Here is a 15,047-nt window from a genome sequence, read left to right on the forward strand (position 1 = left end):
TTGGAAGAAAATGGGCTTGAGTGAGAGGCAGCATGGTTTTTTGCAGGAAAGGTTGTGTCTTACCAACTTGGTAGAATTCTTGGAGCAAGTGACAAAGTTGATTGATGAGGGAAAGGCTGTAGATGTCATATATATGGATTTCACTAAGGCATTTGATAAGGTTTCCCCGTGGTAGGCTGATGGAGAAAGTGAGGTTGCATGGGGTGCACGGTGTACTAGCTAGAAGGATAGACAACTGGCTGGCCAGCAGGATACAGACAGTAGTAGTGGAAGGGAGTTTCTCAAAATAGACAACTGTGACCAGTGGTGTTCCACAGGGATACATGCTGGGACCACTGTTGTTTGTGATATACATAAATGATCTGGAGAAAGGTATAGGTGGTCTGATAGCAAGTTTGCAGATGACACTAAAATTGGCAGAGTAGCAGATAGTGAAGGGGACTGTCAAAGAATGCAGCAGAATATAGATGGATTGGAGAGTTGGGCAGAGAAATGGCAGATAGAGTTCAATCCGGGCAAATGCGAGGAGATGCATTTTGGAAGATCCAATTCAAAAGCAAACTATACAGTAAATGGAAAAGCCCTGGGGAGAATTGATGTACAGAGAGATCTGGGTGTTCAGGTCCTTTGTGCCCTGAAGTTGGCAACACAGGTCGATAGAGTGGTTAAGGCGGCATATGGCATACTTTCCTTCATTGGACAGGGCATTGAATACAAGATGCCTGAACTGCTGTGCTTTTCCAGCACCACTAATCCAGAATCTGGTTTCCAGCATCTGCAGTCATTGTTTTTACCTCGTTGATTTTAACCCTACTGCGAATCCTCTTGCAAAGATGCCTGCCTTGAAGAAGTTTTCCTCCTCTCTCCACAAGAATCTCAGGGAGTCCCTCTCCCACTACAACTCCCGGGTCATTTCCTCTGCCCTGAAAATAATAAGCACTCTGCCTCTTTCCTGATGAAGGGCTTTTGCCCGAAACATCGATTTCCCTGCTCCTCGGATGCTGCCTGAACTGCTGTGCTCTTCCAACACTACTCTAATCCAGATATTGAATACAAGAATTTGCAGGTCATGTTACAGTTGTATAGGACTTTGGTTCGACTTTGGTTGGAATACTGCGTACAGTTGTGGTCACCACATTACCAAAAGGATATGGATGCTTTGGAGAGGGTGCAGAGGAGGCTCACCAGGATGTTTCCTGGTATGGAAGGTGCTAGCTATGAGGAGAGGTTGAGTAGATTAGGATTATTTTCATTAGAAAGATGGAGGTTGAGGGGGACCTGACTGGGGTCTACAAAATCATAAGACATATAGACAGAGTGGATAGCAAGAAGCTTCCCCCCCCACCCCACCCCAACCCCAGAGTGGGAGAGTCAATTACTAGGGGTCACAAGTCCAAGGTGAGAGGGGAAAACTTTAAGGGAGACGTGTGGAAAATTCTTTATGCAGAGGGTGGTGGATGCCTGGAATGTGTTGCCAGTGGAGGTGGTAGAGGCAGGCACGCTTGCATCATTTAAGATATATATAGACAGATCCATGAATGAGCAGGGAGCAGAGGGATATAAATCCTTAGAAAATAGGTGACAGATTTAGATAAAGGATCAGGATCGGTTCAAACCTGGAGGGCCGAAGGGCCTGTTGCTGCACTATAATTTTCTTTGTTCTTCATTCTAAATCTGCGGGACCTGATCTATTGTACCCCAGAATGTTGTAGGAAGTTAGGGAGGAAATTGCAAGACCCTTTGCAGAAATATTTGCATCATTTATAACTACCGGTGAGGTGCCTGATGCGTGGAGGGTGGTTAATGCTGCACCTTTGATTAAGGGTTATAAGCAGAAACTGGGGAACTATAGAGTCTGCCTTCAGTTGTGGGTACGTTGCCACCAGTAGTGTTCCACAGGAATCAGTTCGGAGTCTTCTTTTGTGTGTCAAATATATAAATGATTTGGATGTGAATATAAAAGGCATGGTAAGTAAGTTTGCCAATGACACCAAAACTGGTTACGTAGCAGACAGTGAAGAAGGTTTTCCAAGATTACAAAAGGATCTTGATCAAATGGGTCAAGGGTTGAAAAATGACAGATGGTTTTCAATCTGGAGAAATGCGAGGTAGTGCAATTTGGTACAACAAATGAGGGTAGAGCCACATTGCTTGAATGTAGGCTAAATCATGAAAAGATGGCAGATTTGATTCCATAGAAGATGGCAGATTTGATTCCATAATCAGATTAATTTTTACAATCTACATGATGGATTATTTTCTCCATTATTGATAGCAACTTTATATTCCAGATTTATCAATGAATTTTCATGCCCTCAGAGCATTAGCTCCAGCCTTTGGTTTACCAGTCCAGTGACATTTACAACTATGCCACCATTTTCCCCATGACAAATCTCAGATACTCTGATTTATTCAAAGAAGTTCACTATCTAAACTGAGAGTGAGGTAGGCAAATTATCGTCGGGGCATGGGTAAATTGACATAAAATTTAATCACAGAAAATCTAAAAGAAAAGTAGCAGATGTCAGATAATCTCAGGCATGACTGTACAAAAACCCAAGACCTAAAAAAAGATGCAGAGGAAAATGGTAAAACCTAAGGAAGTTGTTAAAGTATATTTCGTCCATTATGTAATTTACCAAGTTGAATTGTGAATGTTAGGAGGTATCGTTAGCAATGAGTTTCAGATTTACTAGTTAGCGGGCAGAACACTGGCTGATAATGCAAATGATCTATATATTGGACTGGACAGATGCAAAGAAATATTGACTGCATTTTTAATCTTGCTTGATCAAGGGTTTGCTACCCATATGTTTTGTTGCTGGTGTCCCTGAAGATGAGAGTAAAGCTATTAATGACAATCAAGCCAATTTGATCTCAGTAAAAATTAGTCAGAATCTATGATGATCATTTCTGGAGGTTGCATTGGAAGATACAGACCAAAGCTCATTCAAAACCTTAAAGTGTTCCTCAATCTCTATTCCTAAGGCAATCTCACTCTCCCTGATGAATTTCTGTCACACTTGATCAACGGTAAGTATGTTCTGTCTTGCATAAGGAGACAAAAACTGTGCACAATCTACGAGGTGAAGGGTAACCAAGGCTCTAATCAACTGCAACAAGCCACTTTATTTCTATGCTCTACCCATTGCAATGTAATTTTTAAGTTATTGTTGTTTTTAATGTTACATTGAAGGACTCCTTTGACCAGTTATCCTTGGGTTGACTGAGTACTTAGAACATCTGCTCTGGCTGGAGATTGGAAGGTGGACCTGTATGATAGCATCCATGTCTCTCAGCCAGAAGCTCCAGGTTTAAGTTCCACTCCAGGACCTGCTGGCCACGGAAGGAAGATTAATAGCATGCCAAAGAGGTGGAGTAATGCTTTCAACACATGCCAATGGCAGGAGAGAAAATGGAGTCGCTACCAATGCTTCAGGCTACAATATGCATGTAAAAATTGTATGTTGTCACAACTCTGAAACCTTCGGAAGGCTGCTTAGCTCAGCTGGTTGGATGGTGCCAAGAGGTCAAAGGACCTGTTTCCTTATCCTATTAATGGTGCATGCTGTGGCTGAGTGTGTCAGACCTGCCTTCATCCTCTTGAGCTCAAGAACAAGGAGATCTCAGGAGTCAAAATAAGATTTGCATAATTCACGTACAACATTGATCAGTAAGATGCACCAAGCTATAGACCTGAACACAAAATCATTTAAAAAAAATTTAAATTCAAAACAGTGACAACAAAGCAATACTAATAGCTACCAAGAGAAAATACTACAAAGTGACCCAGTCTAAAGTGTCCTTGTTCTTGAACCAGTAAAAGCTAGACTATAGGCAGCAAGCATTGAGGAAGGCAAGTGGTATGTTGGCCTTCATTGCAAAAGGTATTTGAGTACAGAAATAAAGATAGCTTGCTGCAGTTGTATAGAGTCTTAAGACACGTTACCTGATATACTGTGCACAGTTTTTGCCTCATTATGCAAGGAAGGGCATACTTACCATAAGATCGAGTGTACCAGAAGTCTATCAGATTAATTGCTACGATAGTGAGATTGTCTTATGAATAAAGAAAGATTGAGGAGATTGGGTCAATATGCCTTAGAGATTGTAAAGGTGGTCTCACTGAAACTTTAAAAATTATTACAGGGTGGATATAGATAAGATGTATCCCCTGGCTGCTGTGTCTAGAACCAGGGATAGTCTTAAATGGACCAACCATCATTCTGAGATTGAGGTGATGAGGAATTTCTTCACTTACAGGGTGAGGGATCTCTGGAATTCTCTACCCAGAGGAGAATGGAAGTCCAATCATTGTGAATGAAAAATGAAATTGATAGATTTCTGAAGATGACTGACATCAATAGGTATGCAGATCGTGCAGGAAAGTGATATTGAGACAGGTGATCAGCCATGATCTAACTGAATGGTTGAGCAACCTTGATAGGCTGAATGGTTTCTCCTGTGGCAAAAGTGAGGACTGCAGATGCTGGATACCAGAGTTTAGGTCAGAGTGGTGCTGGAAAAGCAGGTCAGGCAGCATCCAAGGAACATAAAAATCGACGTTTCGGGCAAAAGCCCTTCATCAGGTTTCACTGTTGCTATCCTAATCCAGGCATTAGATAGAAAAAGGTTTAATTTTAATGGAGTATTATTTTCATGCATTTACCTTCCAAATTTACATTTGATATTGTATTTTCAGGTTACAGAGGCAACAAACCAAAAATACTTTTTTTAAATACGAAGCAATTTTATTTGTTTCCCCTTGTACATGCCACACATGCTTTTGTAATGCTGAGGCTAACGTGTTCAGTCAGTTTAGAACTTAAATTCTAAAACTCTTTTCATGTACTTAAGAAATTTATTAGGTTGTATATTGTTCAAAGGGCAAGGTTTTCTCATGATCTATACGGAAGAATTTAATTCATTCTAACCTCACACTGTTAATACATTATTAATAGAATTTACTACAAAAATACCTGAAAGTGCTACATGAGTATATCTGGGTTTCTAAATGGTGTGAAAACAAAGTTATTGTTTTGAGTCCAATGACCCTTCTTCAGAACTGTTCTGACAAAGGGTCACTGGAGTCAAAATGTTAACTCCATTTTCTCTCCAGATGCCGACTGACCTGCTGAGTTTCTCCAGCGATTTTATTTTGTTTCAGATCTTGAGCAACTACAGTTCTTTGTTTTACTTTTAAATGGTATACTGCATTCATATTACTACCAAAATTAAAGTCACCACAGTCTTAGCAGACCATAGAGGAGGGCAGAGGTTGAGGAGAATTCTTTATCGTAACCTTTGATTTCAGACTTTAAAAAAAATAAGATTTTGTACTGCATCTCATTATGTCTCACATGACTGAAAGAATGCAATTGATTCTCTACTATCCAACAATATTTCCATAACTTACACCAATTAATGATGAAAAGAAACTTGACAAAGAGCGTTACTTACTTTATACATGACAAATACCAAGAGAGCTAGAAGGAGTAGACCAGCTAGGAGTGCCAATATGATAACCCAAACTGGCACTGGATGAGGAGTAATCACCTTATCCCAAGTCACCAAAGTAGTAACCTGCAAATATTTTTAAAATTGTTAAATGTTGATTTTAAAAACAGATGAATTTTATTTTCAAAAATATTAATGAACCTAAAAAATGGTACTTACCACAATGGATCCGGTGGGAAGTTCAGTAGAGAAGTTTTTATATGGCAATTCAATGACACTGTATGATGCAGAAGCCATCAAGGAGTATGACTGGTTCTCTTTCTAGTTACATAAAAGAGTAATGATAAGGGCATATGTTTTGATGATATCATGTATATTAAAAAATATACACATCATGAACATTCCTATTGGATCATTAACTGTCATATCATTCTTCTCATCCACTAGTTCATACTGTTCCCTCTACCTGTCCTTCATGAGTAAAAGAGCAGGGAAGTGACGTTGAATGCGTATAAGACAGCTGTTAGACCTCAGCTGGAGTACTGTGTATGGTTCAGGGTACCACATTACAGGAAGGATGTGAACAAATTGGACGGAGTACAGAAGTAGTTTACAAGAATGGTTCCAGGAATCAGGGACTTCAGTTATGCAGATATGTTGAAGAATTTGGGACTATTCCCCTTTGGAGAGAAGATTTGAAAGAGGCTTTCAAAATCATGAGTGTGCTGGATAGAACAGATGAAGAGAAACTGTTCCTGCTCCTAAAAGGACAATAGCGCATAGATTTAAATGATTTGCAAAAGAGCCACAGTGAAGTGAGCAAAAAGTTTTCACTCAGCTCATAGTTAAGCGTATGGAATGTACTTCCTTGGTAGAGGCAAGTCCAACTGAGGTACCTTAAAGGACACTGGGTGATTGTTTGCATAAAAATAATGTGTGCAAGGGTCTGGGGAAAAAGCAGGAGATTGGCATTAGAAAATGAAGCTCATTTAATGAACTGGTGGAGGCACAATAGGCCAAATAGCCTCCTTCTCACTGTAAGCCTTCTGTAATTCTGCGATATAACACCAAGAAATAGAACTACAAAATTATTCTTAAACAAACAGAATACAACTGATGAAGACACTAAAATTGTAAAAAGTCTGTTTTGAAAACTTCCTGCCACTCACTTTCATGAATGTTTCACCCCACAGTCGTGACCGGATGTGCAGAACTACACTCTTGTCTCTTTCCAGTCTGCCAATCTGACAATTAATCTTCACACATTCTGCATTGTCACATCCCTGCAGAAACCAAGAGGAGATATCATCATCATCATTATCATCATCATCATCATCTATTCCCCCTGCATTTAATACAAATACTTGGACTTGTAACAATTTCATGGTACAGAAAGAGTTCACTTTTTACACTAGGCCCACACCAAAGACATCTAGCCTAATCCGACTTTCCAGCACTTGACCCATAACCCTACAGAATACAGGACTTGAGGCATACATCTGTAAACCTTTTAAATTAGTTGAAGGTTTCTGCCTCTACTATTTTTTTCAGCTACTGAGCTCCAGGCTAATAAGTTTATTTCTTGATTTCCTCTCTGATATTTCTATCATTTTATACCTATACACTAGTTGCAGACCTCTCTGCTAAGGTAAATAAAACACCTTCCATTCACTCTATCCATATCCCTCACAATTCTTTTTATGTCTCAATCAAATCTCCCCTCAATCTCCTCTATTCTAAGGAGGAACTACCCCAGAAAATCCAAAATTTCTTTATAGCTGCATTTTCCAGACCTACCAACATTCTCCCCAAGTGTCCTTTGTTTTCTCCCTAATGTACATCCTTTTAGTGAGCATAAATACACACTGTTTTCTAACCAATGATTTTTATAACTCTAGCATAATCTTCCTTTACTTATATTCTATCCCTTAGCTAATAAAGGAAAGAATTGCACAGATCTTCTTAACTGTCTTATCAACCTGACCTACTACCTTCAGAGATCTATTGAATTTCACTCAAAAGTCTCTCACTTTATTTAAATCTCTCACTTTTTTGCATATTCCATAGCTTTTTTTGACCTATCCAAATGCATCACCTCATAATTCTTAGGTTGAACTCCATTTGCCATTTTTCTGCCCACTTTCTCTACTAATACCTTCATGCAGTCTACAGTTATCTTCCTCAGATTCAACCGTACAGCTAATTTTGACCCCTGCATTCCTGATTAGATTCCCTACAGAGATTAGATTAGATTCCCTACAGTGTGGAGACAGGCAATTTAGCCCAACAAATCCACACTCACCCTCTGAAGAGTAACCCACCCAGACCCATTCCATTACTTTTACCCACGACTAATACACCAAACACTATGGGCAATTTAGCATGGTCAATTCACCTAACCTGTACATCTTTGGATTGTGGGAGAAAACCACAGCACCTGAAGGAAACCCACGCAGACAAGGGGAGAATGTGCAAACTCCATCCAGACGCCCGAAGCGGGAATTGAGCCCAGGTCCCTGGCGCTGTGAGGCAGCAGTGCCAACTACCCCAATTATGTTCATATTGTTAATATATACCACTAAAAGCAGAGGATCCAGTATGCAGCTCTGCAAAACCCTATTGGAGATACAGTCTTCTATTCACCATTACACTTGTTTCCTACCACTGATTTAATTTCTATCCAGCTTACTAAATTCTCCTGATCCTACATGTTTTTATTTCTTAAAAACAGTCTGCCATGTACAACATTGCTAAAATCAATGTAGACCATATCAATTACTGTACCGTTGTTGATCCTCCTTAATGATTCCTCCAAACATTTTAGTCAGACACCACTTTCCCTGAACAAGTCTACCCTGACTATACTTCATTAATCTGTGCCCTTCCAAGCAACAGTTTATACAATCTCTCAAAATTGCTCATTACTGAGGTTAGACTGAAGACATGTAATTATTTGGTGCATTCCTCCTCCATTTCTAAAAGTAACATCAGCAGTCCTCCAATCCTTTAACCTCACACCGTTATCCAATGATTAATGGAAAATGAAAGTCAGACCCGCCACTGTTTCCTCCCTCCGTACTGGATCCTCTGATTTGTAGTATATATTAACACCCTGAAGTTCAGTTCATCCAGTGTGAATGATTTATCTACTTTCAAGGATCTTAATCCCATTAAAACCTCTCTCACTATATACATCAAATCAAGTATTTCACACTGTCTGTCTTTCTCAGCTACAATATCTACATACCTCCCTGGTTTTGTGAAAGATGCAACATATTCATTAAGAATCATATTAAAATCTTTTGCCTCTAAACATCAATTATGTTTTTGGTCTTTTATGGACTCTACTTGTTATCCTCTTAACGTGTTGAGATTTTTATTATTATTCCCTGAATAGTCAGCAGGAAATTGAGGAGCAAGTATGTTGAGTGGTCCCAGATTTTTGCAACAATAATAGGGTTGTAAAGGTAGGGGAATTTAACTTTCCAAACACAGACTGGAACTTCTACAGTGTAAAGGGCTTGGATGGGTAGGAATGTATTAAGTGTGTTCAAGAAAGTCTTCTTATTCAGCATGTGGATGTACCTACTAGAGAAGGAGCAAACCTCTCTTGGGAAATAAGACCATAAGACCATAAGACCATAAGACATAGGAGTGGAAGTAAGGCCATTCGGCCCATCGAGTCCACTCCGCCATTCAATCATGGCTGATGCGCATTTCAGCTCCACTTGCCAGCGTTCTCCCCGTAGCCCTTAATTCCTCTAGACAACAAGAACCTATCAGAAATAAGACAGGGCAAGTGATGGAGGTGTTAGTGGGGGAGCACTTTGGAGCAAGTGAGCATAATTCTATTAGCGATTTTTGAGAAGATTTGGTAGCTCAGGTTGATGATAAGTATGTAAGTGAGCTCGCTGAGCTGGAAGATTTGTTTTCAGACGTTACCTAGTCTTGGTGACGAAACATCATCAGTGAGAGTCTTCACTGAAGCACTGGTGTTATGTCCTGCCTCTCTTGGTTTCTTAACGTGGATGATGTCATTTCCACTTCTTTTCTCAAGGGAAAGTAGCTGGGATCTAAGTTGATGTGTTTATTGTTGGAGCTTGGTTAGGATGCCATGCCTCTAGGAATTCTCATGCATGTCTTTGTTTCGCCTGTCCTAGGATGTGTGTGCTGTCCCAGTCAAAGTGGTGTCCTCCTTTATCTGTATGTATGGAAACTAGGGATAGTTGGTCATGTTTTTTGGTGGCCAGTTGGTGCTCATGTATCCTGGGCAAGTTTCCTGTTTGTTTGTCCAACGTAGTGTTTTTTTTAAACAGTTCTTGCATGGTATTTTGTAAATGACATTAGTTTTGTTGGTAATATCTAATGGATCCTTTTGGTTCATTAGTCACTGTTTAAGTGTGCTGGTAGGTTTGTGGACTACCATGATGCCAAGGGATCTGAGTAGTCTGGAAGTCATTTCTGATAGGCCTTTGATTTAAGGTGGCTTTAGTTTTGGTCGCATTGTGTCTGCTTGTTTGAGTTTGAGACATGGCATTCTAACCACAACTGTAACCACAACAAAATTGGTGGCATAATGGACAGTGAAGAAAGTTTTCTAAGAGTACAATGAAATCTTTATCAGATGGACCAATGGATAGATACAGTTTCATTTATATAAATGCGAGGTGTTGCATTTTGATAATGTAAACAAGGATAGGACTTAGATAGTTAATGGTACAGCCCTGGGGAATGTTGTTGAACAGAGGGGCCTATGAACTTTTCAAGGTTCATAGTTCCTTGAAAGTGGCCTGACAGGTAATCAGAGTGGTAAAGGTCGTGTTTTGTATGCTCGTTTTCACTGATCAGTGCACTGAATATAGGAATTGTGAGGTCATGTTGCAGCCACCTTTAGAATATTGCATACAAATCTGGTTGTCCTGTTATAGAAAGGACGTTGTTAAACTAGATCTAAAGAGAGGGCTAAGAAGAGCCAGGAGGGGACATGAGAAGTCATTGGTGGATAGGATCAAGGAAAACCTAAGGCCTTCTATAGGTATATCAGGAATAAAAGAATGACTAGAGTAAGATTAGGGCCGATCAAAGATAGTAGTGGAAAGTTGTGTATGGAATCTAAGGACATGGGGAAGCGCTTAAAGAATACTTTTCATCAGTATTCACATTGGAAAAGGGCAATGCTAGTGAGAATATGCAGGTACAGGCTACAAGATGAGATGGTACTGAGGTTGACAAAGGGGAGGTTTTAGCAATTTTGGAAGATCTGAAAATAGGTAAGACCCCTGGGCCGGATGGGATTCTCTGGGAAGTCAAGGAGGAGATTGCAGAGCCTTTGGCTTCGATCTTTATGTCATCATTGTTGGCAGGAGTAGTGCTTGAAGACTAGAAGATAGCAAATGTTGTTCCTTGTTTAAGAAGGGGAGTTGGGACAACCCTGGTAATTATTGACCAGAGAGCCTTACTTTGGTTGTGGGTAAAATGTTGGAAAAGGTTATAAGAGATAGGATTTATAATCACCTGGAAAGGAATAATTTGATAAGGGATAGTCAACATGGTTTTGTGATGGCAAGTCATGCCTCACTAACCTTCGTGAGTTCTTAGAGAAGGTGACAAAACAAATGGATGAAGGTAAAGCGGTGACATAATCAAGACATGTAAGATAGTTAGAGGGTTAGACAGGGTGGACAGTGAGAGCCTTTTTCCTCGGATGGTGAAGACTAACATGAGGGGACATAGCTTTAAGTTGAGGGGTGATAGATTTAGGACAGATATTAGGGGTAGTTTCTTCACTCACTCAGAGTAGCAGGGGCATGCAACGGCCTGTCTGCAATAATAGACTCACTGATGTTAAGGGCATTTAAATGGGCATTGGACATACATATGGATAATAATGGAACTGTGTAGATTAGATGGACATCAGATTATTTTCGCTAGTCGGTGCAAAATAGAGTGCTGAAGGGCCTGTACTGCACCGCAACGTTCAATGTTCTATATATGCAGAAAACATTTACAAGGATGTTCCAGGACTGGGAGGGTTTGAATTATAAGGATAGGCTGGGACTTTTTTTCTCCCCTGAAGCGTCAGAGGCTAAACATTAGAGAGGTTTACAAAAAGAATGAGGGATTTAGATAGGGTGAATAGCCAAGGTGTTTTTCTAAGGTTAGGCGATTCCAAAACTAGACAGCATTGGTTTAAGGTGAGAAGGGTAAAGCTTTAAAAAGGACTGGAGGGGCAACATTTGAGACTCTAGTTAGGTCCCATTTAGAGTACTGTATCCAATTTTGGGTCCCATACCTCAGGAAGGATGTACTGGCACTGGACCGTGTCCAGCAGAGATTCACATGGATGATCCCTAGAATGGTAGGCCTAACATATGATGATCGGCTAAGGATCCTGGGATTACATTCATTAGAGTTGAGAAAGTGGAGGGTAGATCTTATAGAAACTTAGAAGATAGTGCATGGCTTAGAAAGGGTGGACACTGGCAATTTGTTTCCATTAGGTGGGGAGACTAGGACCCGTGGGCACAGCCTTAAAATTAGAGGGGGTTAATTTAGAATGGAAATGAGGAGACATTTCTTCAGCCAGAGAGTGATGGGCCTGTGGAATTTGTTGCCACAGAGCGCAGTGGAGGCCGGGACTTTGGTGTCTTCAATGCAGAGATCGATAAATCTCAAGGGATTAAGGGCTACGGGGAGAGTGGAATTGAAACACCCATCAGCCATGATTAAATGGCAGAGTGGACTAAATGGGCTGAATGGCCTTGCTTCCACTCCTATGTCTTATGGTCTAATTTTCATACAGAGGGTGGCACATATATAGAATCAGCTATGAGAGCAAGTGATAGAGATGGATACAATTTCAAAATTTAAAAGCCATTTAGATAGGCACATGAATAGAAAAGAGAAATGAGCTCAACACAGGCAAATGGGACTAGTTAAATTTAGGATATCTGGTCAGCATGAATGAGTTGGATTGAAGGGGCTGTTTCCATGCTGATGAACTTATGACTCTAGAAAACATATTTGGGTTCACCTTGATCTTACTTGCGAACATTTTTTCATCCCTTCTTTGTTTTCTTGATTTATTTTTTGATTTCATTCCTCCAGTTCCCAGTTTTCAAGATGCAAAACATTGGAAGGGATCTAAAGTCCTCTGTTTCAGGTATAAACTTTCCTTTTCTGCCAGATCTTGCCCTGTAAGCTCTTTGACATCCAAGAGACACCTGATTTTACCAAGCCACCATTCTGCTTTATGGGAACATGTTTACTCTGAACCCTTAAATTCTTCCACTTTAATTCTTTCCATTGCTTAGAAGAATTTGCCTTACCCAAATTTAGAAATGTAAATCTTCTTCATCCTTTTCCATAACAATGTTAAAACTAACTAAATTAATGATCACTGCCAGTCATTCACCTGCCCTGTTCATTTCCTTGAGCTAAGTTTAGAACCTGTTCAATTTGCAACACATTTGCTAAAATATTTCAAGTGCAACTCAAGAATTTAACTTTCTAGATTCCTTTCACACTTGTGAAAATACAGCCTCAAATGGAGGCAAATACTTTTGCTCATGAGCTTGACCCTAATCTCTTGAATTTCTCCTTTAAATCCATAGCTTCTTCATGTTTATACAAATCACATTCCCCAAGATATGTTTTAGACCAAGCTTCTAATCACAACTGCTAGCCCTGCCCAATTTAGTCTACAGGAGTTCCAAATGTTCTAAGTGCAGTTGGGAAATGAATCATTTCTGAAATGGACATTTATAACTGGGCATTTTTAAATGTTGGTGGTCCCCAAAATTACTATCAGCTTTTCATATTTTGGAATTTTAAAAATCTTACCCAATTTCTCCATCATCATTGTCATTCACCCCAAGCAGCATCAAATACTATGGTACTCAAAGTGATCTGTTATAATGGCATTTCAAGAGATATTTATTTTCTGATCAATCATTAACAAAAAAAAACTTTTATCTGGGTTGGCAGTTCATCAATACTCAGGTATGTTCCTCAAAACAACAGAAAATTCTGAAGTTTAAAGATCCACATGGCAGCAAATTAGTAAGGTTATCTTATAACCTGATCTATTCTAAACTATGAAGAAGAAACCGACATTGAATCCTAATGTTTAATTGACTACTATATTCAGATAGCTCAGTAACACAATGGAACTTGTAAACTAATTTCAACCATTTAGTTGTGCAGAATTCAACAGAAGAGAAAACGTTGCAGTTTCCTTTATTGCTATTCTGTGATGCATTGAGAATGCACATGTGAATATGGGGTTAAGAACTGGCTTAAACTTTGCTGTTACGTTTTAGTAATCTGGTGGCCTTTTGGCTATTATTCTCAAGCCTCAGTCGCAAAGCAAAATCACATATTGCAATGTATGTGTTAAACATAAATGAGCATAATTCAGTACCCTAGGAGAAGAAAAAAAGTCATGCACATTGTTTGACATCATCTGAATTCCAGAGGACTAGAAGATCTAGCAATATCAGAACAAGGCAAGAAAAACTCTTCTAATTACCTACTCAAATAATTTCACAATAACGGTTTTCAATCCTTAGCATTTCCAGATGAAAAGACTTTATGCAGAAAGTTCTTGAACTTAAGCAGGAAAAACATTAGAATCACATAATTACTATCCTAGATACATACCAGCACCTCAATCCCTTCTGATTCAGTTGTGTCTCTGCGTTTTATATTATGTTCATGTTTCACACTTGCAGTTGGAGATGTTGTCTGGTTTGTAATTGAACTTGCACTCTGCAACAAAATAATGGGCAAAAAAAATGTCACTGGAACATTTCTTATATGATCTATGTAATAATCATTGTGCATTTCCAAGTAATGTCCATCTCCTTATTTCCAGTATCTCTGTTGAATTTTTTCCGTTATAAATTCCCACATCTATATTAATGATAGAAATTCTCTACATAAAGTGGTGTGCATCTCAGCTTCCTGTAGCACTGGTTTAACAACACATCATTTGTAAATAATTGTTCCTCAGTGTGCAATACCAAATGTGCGACTGCCATTCCTCTTGAAGGATGCTTTCATCTTAACTTTCCACATGCAATGCAATGGAAGATTGAATAATACGAAATAGCAGAACACTAGATTTTGCTAATACCCAGAATTATATATTGCCATCATTGATAACTAGTTAACTAACAAGAGGAAGATAATTTCTGAACATTTTCGTCTGCATGTGTGCTGGAGCCCAGCAAGAGTGCACAAGATAACGTTGGAGTGTTTGCATGTATCTTCAGCCAAATGTTCAGATGGCCCTAGTTTAGAGACCTTGCAAGACCACCATCATTGATACTAATATCCATTTACTTAAATTCACTCCATATGACCATAAGAAACAACTGTGTGCACTGGGAGTTCTATAAGAGTTCTATAAGGTCATGGCAAGTTCTGTAAGATTTGAAAACAAATTCACCCTGCACTTTGAGGGAGAGAAGCTGGAAATCCGATGTAATGAATTGAGTTGAGTAAAGATAAACACAAAGATAGGTGTGAGGAGTTGGCCAGAGCTGATTGGAAGGAGAGCCTAGCAGGGAAGACAGTAGTGCAGCGAT

General features: G+C 39.4%; 1 protein-coding gene across 1 annotated transcript in view; it reads right to left on the minus strand.

Annotated features, from left to right (window-relative positions):
• Positions 1-15,047, minus strand: part of itgav (integrin, alpha V) — a 129,787-nt gene that overhangs the window by 3,974 nt on the left and 110,766 nt on the right. The window contains exons 26-29 of the mRNA XM_072579051.1: positions 14,119-14,226; positions 6,627-6,740; positions 5,677-5,778; positions 5,461-5,583 (exon numbers count right to left, since the gene is read on the minus strand). Coding sequence (XP_072435152.1) covers positions 5,461-5,583; positions 5,677-5,778; positions 6,627-6,740; positions 14,119-14,226 — 447 coding nt within the window. The remainder of the gene's footprint in view (positions 1-5,460; positions 5,584-5,676; positions 5,779-6,626; positions 6,741-14,118; positions 14,227-15,047) is intronic.

This window comes from Chiloscyllium punctatum, chromosome 10, assembly GCF_047496795.1.
Source record: "Chiloscyllium punctatum isolate Juve2018m chromosome 10, sChiPun1.3, whole genome shotgun sequence".
Classification (NCBI taxonomy): Eukaryota; Metazoa; Chordata; class Chondrichthyes; order Orectolobiformes; family Hemiscylliidae; genus Chiloscyllium; species Chiloscyllium punctatum.